The 19,678-nt window shown below is 39.4% G+C and overlaps 1 protein-coding gene across 1 annotated transcript in view; it reads left to right on the top strand.

Annotated features, from left to right (window-relative positions):
* The window catches only part of AFG2A (AFG2 AAA ATPase homolog A), a 303,993-nt gene extending 285,767 nt beyond the window's left edge, over positions 1-18,226 (top strand). The window contains exon 16 of the mRNA XM_065405034.1: positions 18,050-18,226. Within this exon, the coding sequence (XP_065261106.1) occupies positions 18,050-18,226 (177 nt within the window). The remainder of the gene's footprint in view (positions 1-18,049) is intronic.
* Positions 18,227-19,678: the final 1,452 nt, after the last annotated feature.

The raw sequence follows: 19,678 nt of genomic DNA on the forward strand, positions 1-19,678 counted from the left end.
GCTTAAGTACATGCTTAACTTTAATCATGTGCTTAAGGCTTAGTGACTCCAGTGGAACTTAAAGATAAGCATGTGCTTAAGTGCTTTCCTGAATAGGAATGCTTTCTCGAAGCAGGGCCTGAAAGAGAGAAAGGTACCTCTCCCCTTTTTAGATTCCCCTTCTCTTTTCATGTGTGAGCAGCATAGTTTCCATTTAAATTAAAAAATGGCAAACAACCACATTCTGTGAAAACTTACTAATTCTCTAATTTCATCTTCATGTTCAATGTTTTTTTGTTAATGACATTTGGTGCCCTACAAAGACAAAGTGATGGGAAATCCTAGAGGTCTGACAGATGAGTTGACTAGTCATGTTTATATAAAGTCCTGTGGTCACACTAAAGACTTTGTTTCCTTGTTTGATTTGTTTTTTTTAAACACTGCCTTAACTACAAATGTTTAATTAGCATAGAATCTTTGTGGTTAGGATGAGGAAAAGAAAATCCTAAAGATCATGACTTACTGAGTTGCCAGTTTAAATCTAACTGTTCTTTATGCAGCTTATACTATTACTCTGATACTTATAAAATGTATGGAGAAAGTCAATGTTTGGTGCCTCTTGGTTAATATATATTCTTTTTAAATCAAGGATGTCTAACATTAGGATGAACTATAAACTGTGATTTAAATCACAGAGTTAGCAGTTAGTCTAGATCCTCTGAATATTAACAAATAAACACAATGGGATGTACATATAAACTCTGTACTTTAAAATAAATTCTGAATATTTACTTGCTTCATTGTTTGTTTCCCCCACATGTTTGTAACAGTCAAACAAAGTTCCACTGAAATTCATATTTGTACATAATAACCATAAACTGGCAAATCTCATGTTTTTGCCAGCAGCCCAGTTTATTTTTTGGTTAGTTGAATAAACGATGTGCTGAAAATCAGTCTTCATGTTGCTTACTAGATTAAGCCATGGACTTTGAAATCTTCTGCTGTGATTTGTTTCTCTGGCAAGTGATTGTTCCATGAAGCCAAATGGTCAACTGTATTGTATCTAAAATTATTTAGATTGTAGTTTCTAGAGATAAGGCAAGTAAGATTTTATTAGTTAGTAGTAGTGGTGGTATTGATTAAGTGCAGACTTCCTATCCAGATTTCATCTACCTTTCTCTCTGCCACTCCACCAAAGTTTGGGTTATATTTAGGGTTTTGGTTAAGCCTAATTATGCAGATGAAGATCAACTCTGAAATTCAGAGCTGGGTTCAGATAATGAACCTTCCCCACTCCCATTCACATGGAAGCAAAATTCTGAGGGTGTTCAGATCTACTGTAAACTTTCATTAAAAGCTTTCAGATGATGTGGACCTCATTTTAAGAGAGAGAATCATCTCATGGAATATATCTCCTCCCATTAGTCATATAAAGCCCTGTGGTAATTACAGCAGTTACATGGCAAATAATATTAGGACAGTATTTAGCACATTTTTAATTTTCTTTGTTTCCCAGATGATATATTTCATTAAAGGGGAGGAGCCAGCCCCATGTGACAAGCCAGTTGTTTGTGGATAACAGCAAGTGCTTTGCGGTCCACCAATTTGAGAAGGATAGCTAGAGCGCTGGGTTAGGCACAACTAGAAAATTGTTTTAATAAAGAAATAAAATGATGATCCACTTAAACACTAGCTACATAGCTGGCTTGTCCTCAAGTTGTGTGACTGAACTTATTCCTAAATCGTAGAAGCTCAAAAATGGCAAGGTTACCATGACCTGACAATTGTCAGCTATAAATAGATCTCTCACTTCCTGTTTGTCGTCTCCTCTTCTTCCTGCCTTTTGTAGCCCACCCCAAGCTTATCCCTTTCACCAACAGAAGTTGGTCTAATAAAAGCTATTACCTCACCCCCCTTGTCCCTCTAATATCCTGGGACCAGCACAACTATAACACTGCAAACAATGTTAGGAATATGTCACTTCCCAAGGCAGAGATCAGCTCTTGATACATTTCTGACTTCCATGTATAGTTCTCCTGTTAGTATGTGGTCCCATTTTTAACCTATTTGCAGATTCCCTCGATTATCCCAAATTGCTTTCACATGGAGCTGAGGTTAAGCTTTATTTCTCTTGGCTTGTCCCTTCTGCAGCAGACACTTCCTCTTCTCTTTGAAAGGACAAAGCAATGTTCAGCTGCCTGGGCCTGAGCCCAGGATTTGATTTATACATTATTTAATTTCCTTTAGAAAATTGGAAGCAGGACTTTTAGGAATGGAAGTCAGTACTTTTCATTTGTTTAAGGACTCTTTTAGGGCTAATATAATCATCAGTAGTAGATGTGAGCATGATTAGGGTGACTTAAGGTAAAATAAAGAAAATTGAATAGAAGGAAAAAGTCTTTTATAATGGAGAAGGTGCAAAGATTTATAGCCATCTGCAACATATGCGAGTTGTGAATTGTGGCATTAGAAAAAAATCAAAACAGAAAATCATCAAATTTTGTGTGACATGTTTAAGACACCTGTATCCCTTTATGTATAGCCCATTATATTACATTTGTAATCATTTTTTGAATTGCAGTGGTTTCTGGAACTTAATTTAACCATCTAACTTATTTTGCAGAAATCGTTCAGTTAGTCTGGAGGTTTCCATTAGGGCTGACTCTGCATTCACTCCTACAATTAGGTCCATGCATGCCGTGAAGTGAGTGCCAAGACTATTTGAAAATTTATCATGCAACTTAGTCAGGAAATTAAAAATTAACTTTGGGAAGGACGTGATATAATGTTTGGCAGTGAAATTTGAATACTGTGTCCATTTGGGGGTGGAAGGTCTTTGTCTCCCCAAAAAAGCAGCATAAATATTTAAATATTTGTTACATAGGATTTTGAATGATCTATAGCAAAGTATCCTTTTGGGGGAACTAGTGGTATACACGTGCATAGCTTTACAATAGAACATGCTTATTGCAGACCTTATTTTTAGTGGAACACCATTTAATGAAGGCAAATAAAAGTCCCAAATTGTTTTAGTGCATTGCAATGTGACAACTGCAATTTCAGTAACGGTTTTGTGAAATAATTGACTTCACCATTAGAAGATTTCACTGTGCCTACACGTACATATTTATTGCCAGAACTATCTTAGTTACAATGTAAATATTGCCAGTCACAGACACCTGCTAAATAGAAAATGATGTCCATTATATTATGGGCCAGATTTTTCAAATTTGAAATGTCATTATATTCCATAACTTGCACACTCAAAGGTAGCATTTGAACACACATTTCAGATATTTCATGCACACATGATCAGCTTAGACAATTTTGTATGCCTGACGTTAACAAATTTGGACATATGTGTAAATAAAGGAAATGTTGGGTGATGCAAACCAAAAGAAACCATGAAATCCCAACCTGACATTGACACTTCATCCTTTAAAACGTTGCCTTATAGGACGAAAAATGTGCATGATTACCCTGAAGTCTGATGGTGATCATGGTATGTATTGCAACTTGATATCGGTGGTGGGGATGTGGAGACTTTTTTTAATCCTTCCTTTCTTTTAAAAAAAACAAAACAAAAAAGCAGACAGACAGAAAACATATAATTGATTCCAGGTTCTATATACAAACCAATGCATGTACAGCATCTGCTATCAGACTTGCAGTGCATTGTTGTTTGTAAGTCTGGGAGTTTTCTTTCTTTTATTTTGTAATGACCTGGGAAGTTGTAATAAGGATTATATTCATTATTTCCTAAATCCTACACACACATCTACCTGCAGGAGCATACACCTCAAAAGCAGTAGTACTAATCTGCTTCCACTGCCTGATAAGGGAGTAGCAAGCCAAAGTGAGTCTATTTAGAGGGGTCCACTCCCTGTTACATGCTGTGTTCTGTAGGGCTTCCATTCACATTAGAGCTGGAGGAAATGTGTGCGGGCAGGTTGAGAGTGGTCCAGGGTTCATGGCCAGTTGGTCCATAACTAGGTGGTACCTCCATCTAAAACCCTCATATGGGAGTAGAGATGAAACAGTTGAGTCTAGTGCAACCTATAGACTTCAGTATTGTTACAGAGCAGTTCATGTGGATAAGACACAGGAGAGGGAGTCAGGAAACTTAGGTTCAATTCCAGGCTCTGTCACTGATCTGGCACTTGGGCAAGACGTGTCATGTCTGTCTCTGGTTCCCTTACCACCTTTTGTCTGTCTTGTCTCTTTAAATTGTTTGCTCTTTGTGGCAGGAACTGTCTCTTACTGTGTGTTTATACAGGACCTATCATAATCGGGGGAGGTGGGGGTCCTGATCTTGGTCAGGACCTTCTGGGCCCCTACTTTAATACAAATAGTAATTATAATAATCTAGAACTTGGGTAGGTCCCCATTTCCCTCACATTTACACAGAGAATCCCTGTGCACATTTCATTTACTCGGGCCTCATGAGAAGAGTTTGAAATAATATCAATGGACAAAAAGATACTAGAAAGAGAGTGAGATGAAGATGTCATTAGCTTTAACTGACAAGTAAGAAGTTATAGAACTGAGATTGCATTGAAACAATAGTAAATAATCTGCATATTCTGGTTAAGTAATGTAGTTTCTCATCAGCTTCCTCTGAGTTACACCAAGAGGCACTGAGGGCAACAGATCTGCTTTATTGTGTAATGGTATAATTTGACTGCATGTTCAATGTATTTATCAAAATTCATGAAAAATGTACTACAAATGTGCAGTGCAAGTTGCCTGAAGGAGACTGTTTCCACAGAATTAAAGATCTTAGAGACAGGTAATATTTAGTGCCAGCATAAGTCACTCAGTCCCCCAGAAAAATATTAGTTATTTTAAAGTGCCTGCCTAACCTATATTTGCCTGTTACTAGTGAAGGAACTTCCACTACAGACTTCTATATTCTCACTGTTCTGACTATAAAATCATGTTTAGGACTGGCTAGGATTTGGGTTATTCTACGGGGGCTCCCATCTCTTCAGTTTCTCCTTCCACACACAAATCGTGTCTATCTCTTCTCTCTCTTTTCCCTTTCCTCATCTCACTTTACTTCCTCTCCACCCATAGCTGTGAGGACAGAGGCAGTTGATTTTACTTACGCACGTGATGGTAGGTGAGAAAGGGAAAGGTCTTCTCTCAGAGCAGAGAGCACACTGATCTTTGGTAGGTAAAGTCAGCAAAGCACTGATCAGCACGTGCATGCAGTGGACCTTACAATGCTGTATTCAGCTTGACTGTCCCCCAAATATGGCTCCCTCCTGGGCTATGGATTATACGGGTCCCAAAAGCTAGCTCTGCTGTTGTTTGTAATAACATTTCTTTTTGGTTTTTATTTCTGTTATTGATTGGTACTCTGCATAATTCTGTAGCAGTTCACGTTTTTCAGCTCTTTCGCCACACGTTCCCTGTCATCTAAGGCAGTTGCAGCTTCTTCAAGCAGCCATTTCTTTCCAACTTGCTTTCATCCCTGTGATGGTGTAGGAGTTTACCCTGGCAGGGATTCTATTCGCAGTCAGGAAGAAAGGGAGCTGCTGGGCACTGCCACAATGAAAATAAAAATAATACCCATGCATTAGAATGTCCACAGAGAGTGACGAAGAACATTGGACATCACAGGGTTCTGGCAGGGTCTGGTAGTTGAACACTAAACTCAATACTATGCCAAACCCTAGCATTCTGTTTGCCCAAAGGGAAATGACTCCCTTCCTGCAGGTTTTCCCCAGGGAAGTTCCCTAGACATTTAGGCACGGGGGAATGTCATATACAAAGGCAAGAGAATTTCTGTTATGGACTCTGCAATATTTACATTAAGGTCCAAGGACCCTATCTAACTAACCTTTTGCTAACATCCCCCCCCTCTCCACATACCTATGTATAAATGGTTAAACAAAAAAGTAAATCACTGGTATAATATCATTCTCTCATCTATCTATTGGTTTTATACAGCTGCCCATCATCATAGTATCTGTGCCTTCCATGTTAAATCAATAGCAATAGTAAAGTTCCTAGTGGATTAACTGCATTTCTTGCTCTCCTCCTTTTATTCAAGGTAAAAACTCTGCTAGATTTTTGTTTGGGGGGGGGGGGGCGGGAGTGGCTTTCTGTGCAGGATCAGTGGCAGACAGCCATGGTCACTATTCAGAAAAACAGCCTGCTGCAAAGAATCAGAAACCAGTGTAGACCACTACCTACTGGGAGTTGTGAGGCAAGTCAGGTGGAAAGGGGAGAAGAGTTTGATCATCTTTATGCCACAGACTTTTCTGTGTTCCTTTTACTGGCTATAGCAATCCATAGAAATTACTAGAGCGCTAGCAGTATTGTAATGCTCTTGCTCTGTGACACTCTTAGGAGTGAAGGACTAGTCCAGGGTGTTCTTTGGTTGTTAAGGAAGAAAACAGAGGGAGGGAGAAATCTCTTACTCTTGACCTACTAAAGAGAGAGCTGCTGTCCCAGTTCCCACAGACAAGTAGGGCATGAGGAACCTTACAAAATTCCTTCTCTTTCTTTACTTGCCTTGTTTGGACAGGAGCCCAAAAGGTCTCGATTTCTTCACCCAGCTGAATTTAAAAAAGGAGTAATCAGACTGGGAGAAGTGAGGCCCAGCTGACTAAACATCAGGCAGCTGCAGAATATTCTGTCTTCCCATGCTACATTATGGTATACACTCAGTTTGTCACCTGACATCATGTCAAAGCAAGATGGTCTCCCTATCTCTGCTCCTGAGAAGAGAGCAGTCATAAGCAGCTGTTTAATGCCGTAACTGTAATGCCTTTTGTAAGCCAGCAGCTGCAAAGGCTGTTTTTTTCTACCTAGGTCCCTAAGATAGCACTACCTACAGCTATGACGTGTCCTGCAAGTCTCAGAAGATTTTTAGTTGGCATAATTCAATCCATCTTGCTGGGGGCATTCCAGCATACTAATGGTGGCTCCATGCACACATTTTCTGCAGTAACAGTGTACTGTAAGTGTGAACACACTACACTGTTAATCACTTTTAATTAAAAAGTGTTTGTATGTGTATGTACAAGTAAAAAAAACTATTTTATATATATAGATATAGATACACACACACACACACACATATATAGTATGTATAGTCTTTCTGATTTTCTAGCGGCTTAGCTTTCTTCTTCTCCTAAGGGAGGAAGTTAAACTTTCTCACTGAAATATTTATATGAAAATGAAATAATTCTGAGTTTAACCAGAAATGCGCTTAATCTTGTATGGAAACACATGGGGTTTTGTTTTGTTTTTAAGTTGCACAAATATAGCTGAAACTAGAAGTTGGCAAAGAATGCTGTTTAAAAATATTTTGTCCCAGCATGTAAAAACTCGTCATGTTACAGAATTATTTTGTTAAAGGTTCAGCTATGCCATGTCTCTGCCAGAGTGATGGGATCCATATCAACTTTGTAAGTTTTGGAAAGTAACCGGCATTTTGGGCTTGTAGTTACAAAGGTTAAATTTGAATTTACACGTTTAATATATTGCTTGGAAAGATACCATGTGTAGTAATTTTTTAAAGAGACAGTGGAAAAAATAAAGCTTACAACTACATTCAAAAATTCACTCTGGCTGTTAAATCATGCCAGAATGAATAGAAATACATGCAAAGACACTTGATTTATTCCATTTAGACCTCATCATACAAACAGTATGCTGTAGTTCCTGGATAGTCCTTGTGGTTGATTCTAGGCATGTACCTCATCTATCTCTTCTGCTCTCTGTGTGTATATATGTATGTAAGCATCGTAGAATGATAAGCATGACAGATACATGTACATATATATACGTCTAGCTCTCTGTGATGTTTACCCACATAAACACAAAGGACCCTAGGTTTTGCAGTGCCAAATGAGCAATTGCATGTGCCGGGCATGTCAAGCTTATTATCTACCTATAACATTACCCCCGCCTCTATATTTCCATGACTGCCCAGTTGCCCGTGATCACTCCCTCACCTGTTTGTAGCGACAAAGAGTCCTGTCTGACAAAGTGGGTATTCACCCACGAAAGCTTATGCTACAATACGTCTGTTAGTCTATAAGGTGCCACAGGACTCTTTGTCGCTTTTTACAGATCCAGACTAACACGGCTACCCCTCTGATACTTGTCACCTGTTTGTGAGGTTCTGTGGGCTCTGGTGATGACAATATATAGACCAGGAAGCCAGGAGATGGATCTGAAGCACAGATTCCCCAACTGAGAGTAGGGGATGACAGTTGGAGACACCACAGGCATAGAACTCTCATTGTCAGATTATGTGTACAAGTGGTGTGAGCACTTGCAAAACCTATGCTACACATTTGTCACATAGGCCTAATGCCCTCCTCTCTGTGTGTATAAATGGTTAAACAAAAAAGTGAAGCATTGATTTAATACTAAATATAGAAGCAAGCTTGTAGTAATACACGGGAAAGCTTTACCATTCATGATTGAGGTTTTTCTCCTCAAGCATGGCATGTTGTTTTTTTAACCTGAAGCTCATATTTTGTCCTCTTTTCTAAACACCAACTTCCAGTCCTTTACTGATCTTATCTAATAAAATCTGTAGAGATGGCAGGTTTTGTTTGTTACATTTCTTCAATCTGCTCTTCTGAACCTGTGTCTGGCTAGCAGAGACTGGTCGGCCAATCTTTTGGATCATGAATGGAGGATATACATAAATTATACTGTCTGTCCTCTCTCATGTTGACAGGAAATTCTCATCAATCATGAATTGCAAAGTTCCGTCGTCTTTCCTACAAGTCTGGTTTTTCTTTAATAAACTATTCAGTGTTATGACTTTTACTGAACGCTTGTTTTTACTAACCAGAAAGAGGAAAGAAGCACCCTGATTTATATAAATAATATTTTATTAAAGCACATTATTGTAGAGGAGAGTATCAAAATAAAAGCCCATATGTCTCAAGATGTTGCTTATGTATTTAGGATTCTAAAGGCTTTATCTTATCTATGAACTTTTACTTGAAGTAATTAATAACATTTCAAATACATATTATTAAAAACTGAAGTGATATCTATGTGTCTGTCTTAGACACATATGGTCTCCATTACCATAGTATCTGAGAACCTCAGAATCTTTAATGTATTTATCATCAAAACACCTCTGTGACATAGGAAAGTAATATAAAATAGTGATTACTGGTCAATATCTGTGTGAGCTAGTTGTGGGTCCCCCCCCTCCCCCCTCCCCCCCCCTCCCCCCGTGTAGACCAGCCCTTAGTAACATTATTGGTTTTGTATCAATGGGGACACTTTGCAGGATAATCAGAGTTATTCCATCCCTTTTGGAGCTATCCTTTTCCTAAAGGAGTAAAAATATTATAATAACCTAAGAGAAAATAAAAAATTCAGGCACAGCATTCATTATCATCCCTGAGGTTCTTTTACAGACAAAATAGGATTATTTGCAGTAAGATGCAAATACTGACTTAAAACCTTTAATTTTCAAATATGATACCCAAAACTTCCATTTCTAGCTACTTAAAAGCATTTTGGTTCAGTCCTGTTTTAAAGAAAATTGAGTTTGCATGGCACCTTGATGTCCTTTTTTCCACTTTTGTATGAAAAGCCCAAATCTAGGGATACCTAGTTATTGTTTGGTTCTCACTGAATCAGTGGGAAGCAAAGTTCAATTTTAGCACACAATTAGCGCTCTCTCTGTCTCCATACCTCCTCCTGTCTGTTGTGCCTGCAACAGTTCATCTGCCAGGCTGCTGTCTACTCTGTGATTTTTAAGAGTCTTCCATGACAAACTTCATGGGTCTGATTCTCTTCTCATGTATGGCTTGTCTACATGGTGCATTAATCTGCACTAGAGGGGTGTGGATTCCAGTGTACACTAGATTGTTGTGTGCTTACTGGCCTGTGTGGACCCTGCTAGTGTGCACTAAAAGTTCCCTAGTGCACATAAAAGTAGAACTGTTTCAACTGAGAATTACTATACTGTTCAAATAGTAGTACATTAATGCGCACTAGGGAACTTTTAGTGCATGCCAGCAGGATCTGCCTGGGCCAGTTTGGGTGCAACATGCTAGTGCACACAGCCCTCTAGTGCAGACTAATTCACTAGATAGACATGTCATTACTCTGTTTTTATACGGTGGAGTCACTTCTTGTTTACACTACAGGAGAGGAGAATCAGACATCCTGACTTTGATGGGAGTTTGCATGAGAAAAGACTAAGTAAAAACAGACATCTTGGCCCTCAGGGTTTGGCCCTTGGATTATTCATGTCTTTTTAAAATGTCATTTATGAGTCTTTTTCACTCTTCTGAATGCTGAGTGGGAAAATTGGCACTCCAGATCTATAATCTTCCTTTTAGAGCGCCTAGTTAGGTGCACACCATGCAGAAACAGTCTTTCAGGTAGTCTTCATCCAGGAAGCACCACAATTTGCACTATTCACAAACCACAGGATACCATTCTGGTTTAGGTTCCTAATCCCTCTCACACACAACCCCTTACAACATCTACTTGGGGGTGCGGGGGAACAAGCTAGAAAGGAAGGAAAAAAGAAAAATGAAACACAGTGTGCAGCCAGCCAATCAGTATGGTAGTTACCCACATACAATCAGCACCAGCTGCAGCCCAATTAAACTCAACATTCACAGGTGTTCCCAGCAGCCTGTGTGTTAACAAAACCACTTTCTTGAAAATACCTCAGACTTTAACACAGAAACTCATTTCTTTTTAACGTTCTTGAAAGCTATTTAGAGCACTTTAAATACAAAGAAGTTGAAAAGGACTTTCAGCCCACTGGAAAGAGTTGGCGCTTAATGCCAAAATGGGTGGGAGTCAGCCAAGTTGAATCAGCCAGTTTAACCATTGGTTTGGGGGGAGGAAGGATTATCCTGAGTGATGCTTATTTAGGAACAGTAACTGGTGCTCATTTTATTTTTAAGATTTAAATCTCTCTATTTTAATATCCATCATATTTGTAATACAGCTGTGAGATCCTGTGTGGCTTTGAGGGGGGTATCAGTTATGATGGCAAGTGACAATTTTTCTTTTTTCATACAGTCATTTCATAAACTAGCTTCCTTGACTTGCGTAGTAAGATTTGTAAATTAGTTATTTTTCCTCCTGAGCTTAGAGTTCCCTGTGGGTGGTTCAGCTCCTTTGTTGGTACCTCCATGTTTTTGTTAATCTGCTTTATTAATGTGATTAGAAAGTGAATGATATTCTGAGAGATGATCCAAGCAGTCAGACTAATGTGTAATGTAGTTCTCTATCATCCCATTTAGAAAAAAAAACCCATATGTGTAAATATTTGTTCTAGTTTTAGCTTATAATAGCACTAATAATTTAAGTACTTTTCTGTGTTCCGTATGGGATTAACAGCTTTCGGCTACACCTCAAACCTTCAACTCCTCCTAGCTGGTTACCAATCCCCAGGAAATGTCCTGCACCTCTACAATAATTTCTTAATTACATATTGCCTGGTCTGTTGCTAATTGATTAATCACTTTGTTGTTTCTGACTTTCATTAATGTCTTCATCATTTTACCAGTCAATGCTGCCAGACAAAGAAAATTACTATATTTTATGTTGTATTATAAATACTATAAGTTTGTCGGTAGCTTTACCATAACTTCACTTTTCTGAAGGGGGCATAATATTATTCTTATTTTTCATAGCATGCAAAGTCTAGCGCACTTGGCTCTTTTGCACTTGAAGATAGAATAATTGGATTTCCTAAGGAAGACATTTCATATCATGGGAAATTTCTTTCTCCCACCAAGACTGCAGTTGTCTTATATAATCTATTTATTGCTTTTCTCTGACCTTCGTGCTATTGAAAGGATACATACTTGTACTTGCATGTATTAAATTTGCTCTTTTTACTAGGATGGTGATAGCATGAAGTCATTCATAGTTTGGATTATTTTTCCATACTATTTTGTTGTTCTCATTTGCTCACTTTGCTGTATGCCTCCCTGAATTTTATGCCTTTGTGAACAAAACAATATTGGATGAGTACACAAGAAACCTTATATTACTTCTATCGAAAAAAGCAAAAGATTCATTCCATCCATGGTATGCTGAAGAAACTTGTAGTTGCGCTTGTGTTCATCTGCCATCTCATTAGGAAAAATGATCTAGTTTCCATCCACATTTGGTGAGACTCAGGATAAGGTGTTGAAGAGTGTGGCAGAAATCTATCAAATCCCTTTTCCTCAGAAAGTTAGGGAGTGCCCTTTGCATACCTGAGATTGTGGGAAGTTGTCCAGGTGTTTCTGAAAAATTGGCAGAGTATTTCACATATACTTAACATGGCCCAAACATATTTAAGATCACTTGTCCCTTTCCACTGTAATCCTTTTGTGTCTCTGAGGGGAAATTTCAAGTGAATTTCCATGTAGTGAAACAAAGTTCCAGGTGGGAGCTCCTAGTTTTAAATATGGTGGCAGTGGATTCAAGATTTCCTGATTATTATTTTTTTTATGTAGCAGAGGGGTAGCCGTGTTAGTCTGGATCTGTAAAAGCAGCAAAGAGTCCTGTGGCACCTTATAGACTAACAGACGTATTGGAGCATAAGCTTTCGTGGGTGAATACCACGAAAGCTCATGCTCCAATACGTCTGTTAGTCTATAAGGTGCCACAGGACACTCTGCTGATTTTTGTTGTAACCTCCTGGAAGTATATCTGCATTTCCCATCAGCCCTGCTTATAGTCTGTTCATGCTGTCACTAAAGACAGAAGGCTCTGTTCTATGTCACATTGCTTTTCTATCTCCTTCTTGTGATGGTCATTTCAAGATTAAGGGAGAAAGATATCAACATCTTTTTCCTTTCGTGGATAAATTAATGTTCTCTGTCTGTCATTTTTGGAAATGAGAGCCCAGCTCAAGTTGTTTAACAGTTAAAGACTTTACCATTAATGTAGACACACAGAAAATTCTGCCTTTTCCAAACCCAAGACCAAGTTTCTGTTTTCCACAGAAACCATGACCAAAACCCTCTTATGTGCAAACAATAGGTTTGGGTGCACGAAGTATGTTGTGATGAAAAGTGCTGACTGTCATTTGCCTCCATCTCCTAGGAAGTTTTTCTTATTCTTCAGGACAAGAGCTAGATCATAGAGAGTTGCTTTGGGATTCTGAGTGTAGTCTTCAGGGTGTAATTTTTTGACCCAGAGGATTTGATACCTGTATTTCTAGTTGAATAAAGCAGACTTTTGCTGAAAATCAGTGGAAGTGATAAAATCTTTATTTCCATGAACTGTATTTCAGGTGGGTCTTAGAAAATCTCAGACTAGTTTACATTATACAAAGAATAAATATCTATATTATTTCTAGCATCATTTTCCAAATTCTGGAGACTGCTAAAATTGGCAAAATAAAAATAAGTGTTGCATGAGCAACCACATTTCACTTGCAGTGCATCCAGTCATTTCATATTGTTGTGGTAGATGTCAGCAGGTGGTGCTATTATACATATTCTTCCAAGTTCCTTTCCTTGGTGTGTGAGCAAGTTTTTACTCTTGGAAGGAATGTTTGTGGTGGTTGGTAGTCTTAATTATATACTATTCTGGCTGGAGACAGACCTGTGCAAGCAGCAGCAGTGTTTACTGTTGGGTTCCGATTAGAGTCAATTCTGGAGGAAAAGTTGCTCCCCGGTAACTGGGCATTGGTGATGAGGTGAGATTCCTGGGGGGGAAAATTACCTTACATGCTGTTTGTTACTAGGACTGGTATATGTGTATAAATAAACAAGTTACACTTAGAATGTACTCCGACACTGTGTCACTGATTTCTCCTATACTGGAAGTTGACCTGCAAGGGTTAGGGTTGCCAGGTGTTCGGTTTTCGACCAGAACACCCAGTCGAAAAGAGATCCTGGCGGCTCCGGTCAGCACAGCTGACCGGGCTATTAAAAGTCCGGTTGGCATGGGGCTGGCAGGCTCCCAACCTGGCTCCGCGCAACTTCCCGGAAACGGCGATGTGTCTCTTGGGGTATGTCTACACTACAGGATTAATCCGAATTTATATAATTCGAATTTAGGAAACCGATTTTATAAATTCGAATGTATTCGGCCACACTAGGCACCATTAATTCGGTGGTGTGCGTCCAAGCTACCGTAGTAGCATCGATTTCCAGAGCGTTGCATTGTGGGTAGCCAATAACATCTAATTGCCAATAACATCGAATTGCGGCCACACTAACCTTAATTCGGATTAACAATACCGATTTTGACGCTACTCCTCTCGTCGAGGAGGAGTACAGAAATCGAATGAAAGGGCTCTTTAATTCGAATTAAATGGCTTCGTTGTGTGGACGGGTCAAGCGTTAATTCGAATTAAAGCAGCTAAATCCGAATTAAAGTCGTAGTGTAGACCAGGCCTTGGGTCCTAGGTGGAGGGATGGCCACGGAAGCTCTGTGTGCTGCCCCTGACCTGAGCGCCTATTGGCCAATGGGAGCTGCGGGGGTGGCGCCTGTGGGCAGAGGCAGCACGCAGAGCCGCCTGGCTGTGCCTACTCCTAGGAGCCAAGGGACATGTTGCCGCTTGTGGGGAGTCGCCCAAGGTGAGCGCCACCTAGAGCCCACAACCTGAAACTCTACCCGCACCCCATCTCCCTCCCAGAGCCTGCACCCCCTCCTGTGCCCCAACTCTCAGTCCCGAGCCCCCTCCCACACCCAAACTCTCTCCCAGCGCCTGCAGCCCAAACCCCCTCCTGTGCCCCAACCCCCTGCCACAGCTCGGAACCCCCTTCCACACTCCGAACCCCTCGGACTCAGCCTGGAGCCCCCTCCTGCACCCCAAACCCCTCATCCCCTGCCGCACCCCTAGCTGATGCCCTCCTGCACACCAACCACCTGCCCCAGCCAGGTGAAAATGAGTGAGGGTGGGGGGAACGAGCGACAGAGGGAGAGGGAATGAGTGTGCGGGGGCAGAGCCTTGGAGAAGGGGTGGGACAAGGGTGTTGAGTTTTGTGTAATTAGAAAGTTGGCAACTCTAGCAAGGCTCCAGATTTCTACTACTGCTCAGCAGAGGTGCAACACTGTTTTCAGAATGGGAAACTAGTGTCTGAAGAAGGGGCAACAATATTATTCAGGATAGGAAAGAAATGTACTAAAACAATGAATGCCTTTATGGGCTATATCCTACAAGGTACATAGAAGGCATGGAGGGCGGAAATAATGGTCTGTCAGCAGCATTGATTTCCACCAGATTTCCTGGTGTGTTCCTGCCACGTTTGGAGAGAAGCTTGCTTCCTGGCTCCTCAACTTTCTTTCAAAAATTCCTCCATCCCACTAGTCCTGCAACTGTAGAGTTTCTGCGGCCTTCTGGTATAGGGGGAGAGCATGCTGTTGAGCCCTCTCTTTCCTTCTACTGGTTCTGGGGTCTTTCTCTTCCCTTTTCTCTTTGTCTCACTCCATTCTGCATCATGCAATCTAGTACTAATTGTTCAGGTAGGCAGAGGAACTGAAGAAACTGTAATAATATGTACTTGAACAGTAGAGCTGGGCAAATAATGCAAGTAAATTTATCAAACCAAATTCAATTTCCAATCACTTTTGTGTTCTCTTTCCACAAGTGGACATAGGGTTGAATTTTACTAGTCAGAATGCTTGTGGGAAGAATATTTTAAGCTTGCACACTTAAAACTTACTTCAAATTTTCTTTCCTTAATCCTCCACTTCACCTACCTGATATTCTAAGTCAGCAAAGGTCTATAAATCATACCATGTAATTTACATGACCAATCACAACGGCCCAAATTTTGAATATTGAGTAACAGAAAGACTTGGAGTACATTAATGTATGACAGATTTAGTCAAACAATTTTGAATAATAAAAGGTTTGCGTTCTGAATGTAACTAGAAGAAGAGGCAAAATTAATAACATGAATTATTTTTATGAATTATTTGATTTTCTCATCTGAGCAATTCAAATAGTCCTGAAAACCAAACAAAATTTATCGATTTAGTGGCATTTGTTTATATCCTATAATTTTCTAATACTGTGGAGCTTTCTTGCACTGTCCTTAAGAGTAAAACTAGAAACAAAAGAACTCAGTGGCCTTTGGAAGTTAATTATGGTCACTGTTGCTGATATTCTTGGCAGGAGCCTACAGGCAACATAAAAACCATTGAAAGTATTGGCTGGTAGGCAAATTCCTCCTCTGTGTATCAGTATATCAGTGAAATAGAGGGAGATAAAGTAGTAACGTTTGCTTCCTCTTTTTCTAAAGTCTTATTACATCTGCTCCTCTTCACTCTGCCCTATACACAAGCCATTCACCATTGCATTTCTGCTGGTTGAGTGATATTTTGCTTCAGTAGCTCTAATGTTCTAGATGATTAATGATCATTGTAGGCAGATTTGTCCAAGAAAATCTGTTGTTCTTTGTTTCTCCATTGGTGGATCTGAAAAGACTTTAGAAAACAAATTATCAACATGTAAAAATGAGTTATTCCATTTGGTATAATGAAAAACTAATGCCGTGGCATACTATGTATTACGGAGAAAAGGTCTGAACTTCAAAGATCCACGTTATTTCAAAGTTCAGGGTGGGTTTTTTGGATGTGGTTTTGGTTCAGGCCTATTTTTAGTCTACAATTTCATAATAGTTTGCTCTCCTTCTAAAGATTTTATTTAATTTGAAGTAGCTTTATAACTGTGATAGATAGGAATTGGGAAATATTCCCCTTCTACTAGTGTAATGGTCAGGATATTTACATTAGTTTCTAGAACTTTGTTAGGTCTTATTTATCTCTGTAAGAGGTTGATGCATTAAATCTCAGCAATCCTTCAACAATTCAGTGTCTCTGCACTACTGAAAAGCATTAAAATACATAACAGCAGTGTTTTAGCTTCACTGCTCATTAGAGCAGCACAGAACTAATAGTAATATTGTTGTAACTTGACAAAGCCATCTAAATCCGTCCATGTTTTTTTGTGAAAGCTTCCTAAACATGCTGCTAAATCCTCTAAAAAGCGACTAACGGCTTTTGGCAACCATTAGCACAGCATAAGCAGTGGAACTCTTTTCAGTAAGTGAACAAACAGAGAAAATATGCTGAATGGCTGGACAAATGCGTTTCAGCTGGCTCTTTCATTTACAGATATAAGGGTGCAGTCAATATCAATCACTGTTTTCCCTGTTGCACTGGAAATCACAATATCTCTTTTCATTCCACAATCTCTTTTCACCACAGTAATGTGTCTTTAGAGTGACACTGGCATCAGTCTGTTTCCGCTGTCTGAAGTCCAGAGAGCTTAAAAACACATTTCAGAGTATGAGACCATAACCCTCTTCCCCTTCTACACACCTCTCTCTCCTTCCTTCCTTCCTTCCTTCCTTCCTTCTCCCAGCTTTCCTCTCTGAATTAATTGTATTTACTTCTTTCCCAGCTTAGGGTTTAAAGAGGAAAGTGGTCACAGGGATTTGGAGTATCAGTTCTTCTGGTTTAGCGACGGAGAAATGTCAGATTGTTTGTCACTGATCATTGGATTTTTAATTTATCAGGCGTTGCAGAGAATTTGAAAACAGTAGAGCAGCATATGGTAATTAAATTAGAAATAATAGTGACATTATGATTTGAAGTGTAATGGACTGAGGTCAGGGCCGGCTCCAGGGTTTTGGCCGCCCCAAGCAGCCAAACAAAAAAAATCAAACCAAAACAAAAAAAGCCGCGATCGCGATCTGCGGCGGCAATTCGGCGGGAGGTCCTTCGCTCCGAGCAGGAGTGAGGGACCGTCCGCCGAATTGTCGCTGAACAGCTGGACGTGCCGCCCCTCTCCGAAGTGGCCGCCCCAAGCACCTGCTTGGTAAGCTGGTGCCTGGAGCCGGCCCTGACTGAGGTTTTAAGTTCAATCTATTATAGTTAGATTTTTCAGAGGTGCTGAGCACCCACGACTCCCATTCGATAGAAATCAAGCATTAGAAGCTGGGCCACTGTAAAAACCAGGCCATCAGCATATACTAACGTTCTTCTGTGATGACTTCATTTGTCATGTTTTGTTTCAGATCATGTTTGGTCTGGAAACAAAGGTGAATTTTCAGATTGAAAAAAATGTGTGTAAATTATTTTTGTTTTTCATTTACAGATAACAGCAGTCTGCAGAGAAGCAGCCCTTCTAGCCCTCCAGGACGATATACAGGCCAAATGTATTATGGGACGACATTTTCAACATGCATTGAGTATTGTGACCCCTAGAATTCCTGAGTCACTAAGACAGTTTTATGAAGATTATCAGCGGCAGAGTGGACTGCATACACTTTGAGAAATGAATATGTGCATTTTCACACTCACTGTGTGTGTGTGTGTGTGTGTGTGTGTGTGTGTATATATGTAATAATATACACACACGCTCATTTCACCTGTATACAGCAAATTTTCTTTACGTTCTTGAGAGCTTAGGAATTTCTTATTGTAAATGGAATGTCTGAAATTAACTCCATTGCAGAAATTTCATAGTAGAAGTCTTTTGTGTTGATTGTGAACTATGTGAATGCAGTGGAAATGGTTGAAAATTTTGTACTTTATAATAAAATGGTATAATCTGCATTATTATAATTTAGATTGCTGGTTTAAATCAGTTTTATCTGCAAATACATATCAGTCTGGGGAAAAAAAGGACTCTCAACTCAGTAATTTTTAGGCTGATCCTTGATCGTCTCCTTGAAAACATTTGCAACAGCAACAAGTGTCCCTACAGTCTTAATCTTTGTGTGTCTGGTTGTCAGTTCTGCACCAAGGAGCAACACAAAGACTGGGAGTGGCATGAATACATGCTGAAAAATATTCTGAAATCTTTGATTTATGACATTCAAAGAAGTTGCCAAACAAGCCTGCCAAACATTCAGCTTTCCTCTCTCCCCCTCTACCTCTCCCCCCCCCCAAAGTTAAGGTGTTCCTAATTGATCACAGCACAATGTTTAACTTCAGTCTTGGACATCTTCCCTTTGCTTATATTATAAGGTAGGAATATAAATTAGAAGGGTACATTAGGCTTGTTATAAAGATTGGGAAAATGGACTATTTCTAATTTCTGGTTAATTTATAACTATTTCCAGATGTCAGAGAGATTTTTTTTATATTTAAAAAAAAAAATCTGAGTATCTTGTTGATTGGGAAAATTGTGCATTTCTTACAGATCTATGTACATTTTTTTCTCTTTATAATATATATATATATGTTCATGTTGGTATTTTATCTGATATTTAGTCTACCAAGCACTGTACCTTGATCTGTAGAGGACACATTGTAAAACATAATGGGAAAAAGTTGAGAGATGTTAATTACTTCTTGATACAGTGCATGTGTAAGACTTGAAAAAATGTGCATTTAAACTGGACCACTAAAAATCTTTGAAATTTCCTAGAAAATCCAATGAGTAAAAATACCTAGTTGATAGAACTGATGCAAGTGGCCACAAAAATGTGGGGGTACAGATACAGATTTTTAAACCTATTTCATCACTGATTTGTTTACTGAAACCATGGCAGGTTGTTTCTTGGACATGTATTCTTGTACCTTCAGTAAACAAGCTGATCAGGTAAAATTACTTGCAGGGTAATGAGCTATTGTATACCAGATTGACTAGAAAGGCAGATCGATCAAAAGCAATAATTAAAAGGGGGGCGAGCCAAAAGGTGATTAAAAACTGAAAGGATCTGACTTTATTTCAACAGATAATTGCATGGTTTGGCTAATGTTTCTTCCAGCTAAGCGG

This window comes from Emys orbicularis, chromosome 5 (assembly GCF_028017835.1).
Source record: "Emys orbicularis isolate rEmyOrb1 chromosome 5, rEmyOrb1.hap1, whole genome shotgun sequence".
In the NCBI taxonomy this organism is placed as follows: Eukaryota; Metazoa; Chordata; order Testudines; family Emydidae; genus Emys; species Emys orbicularis.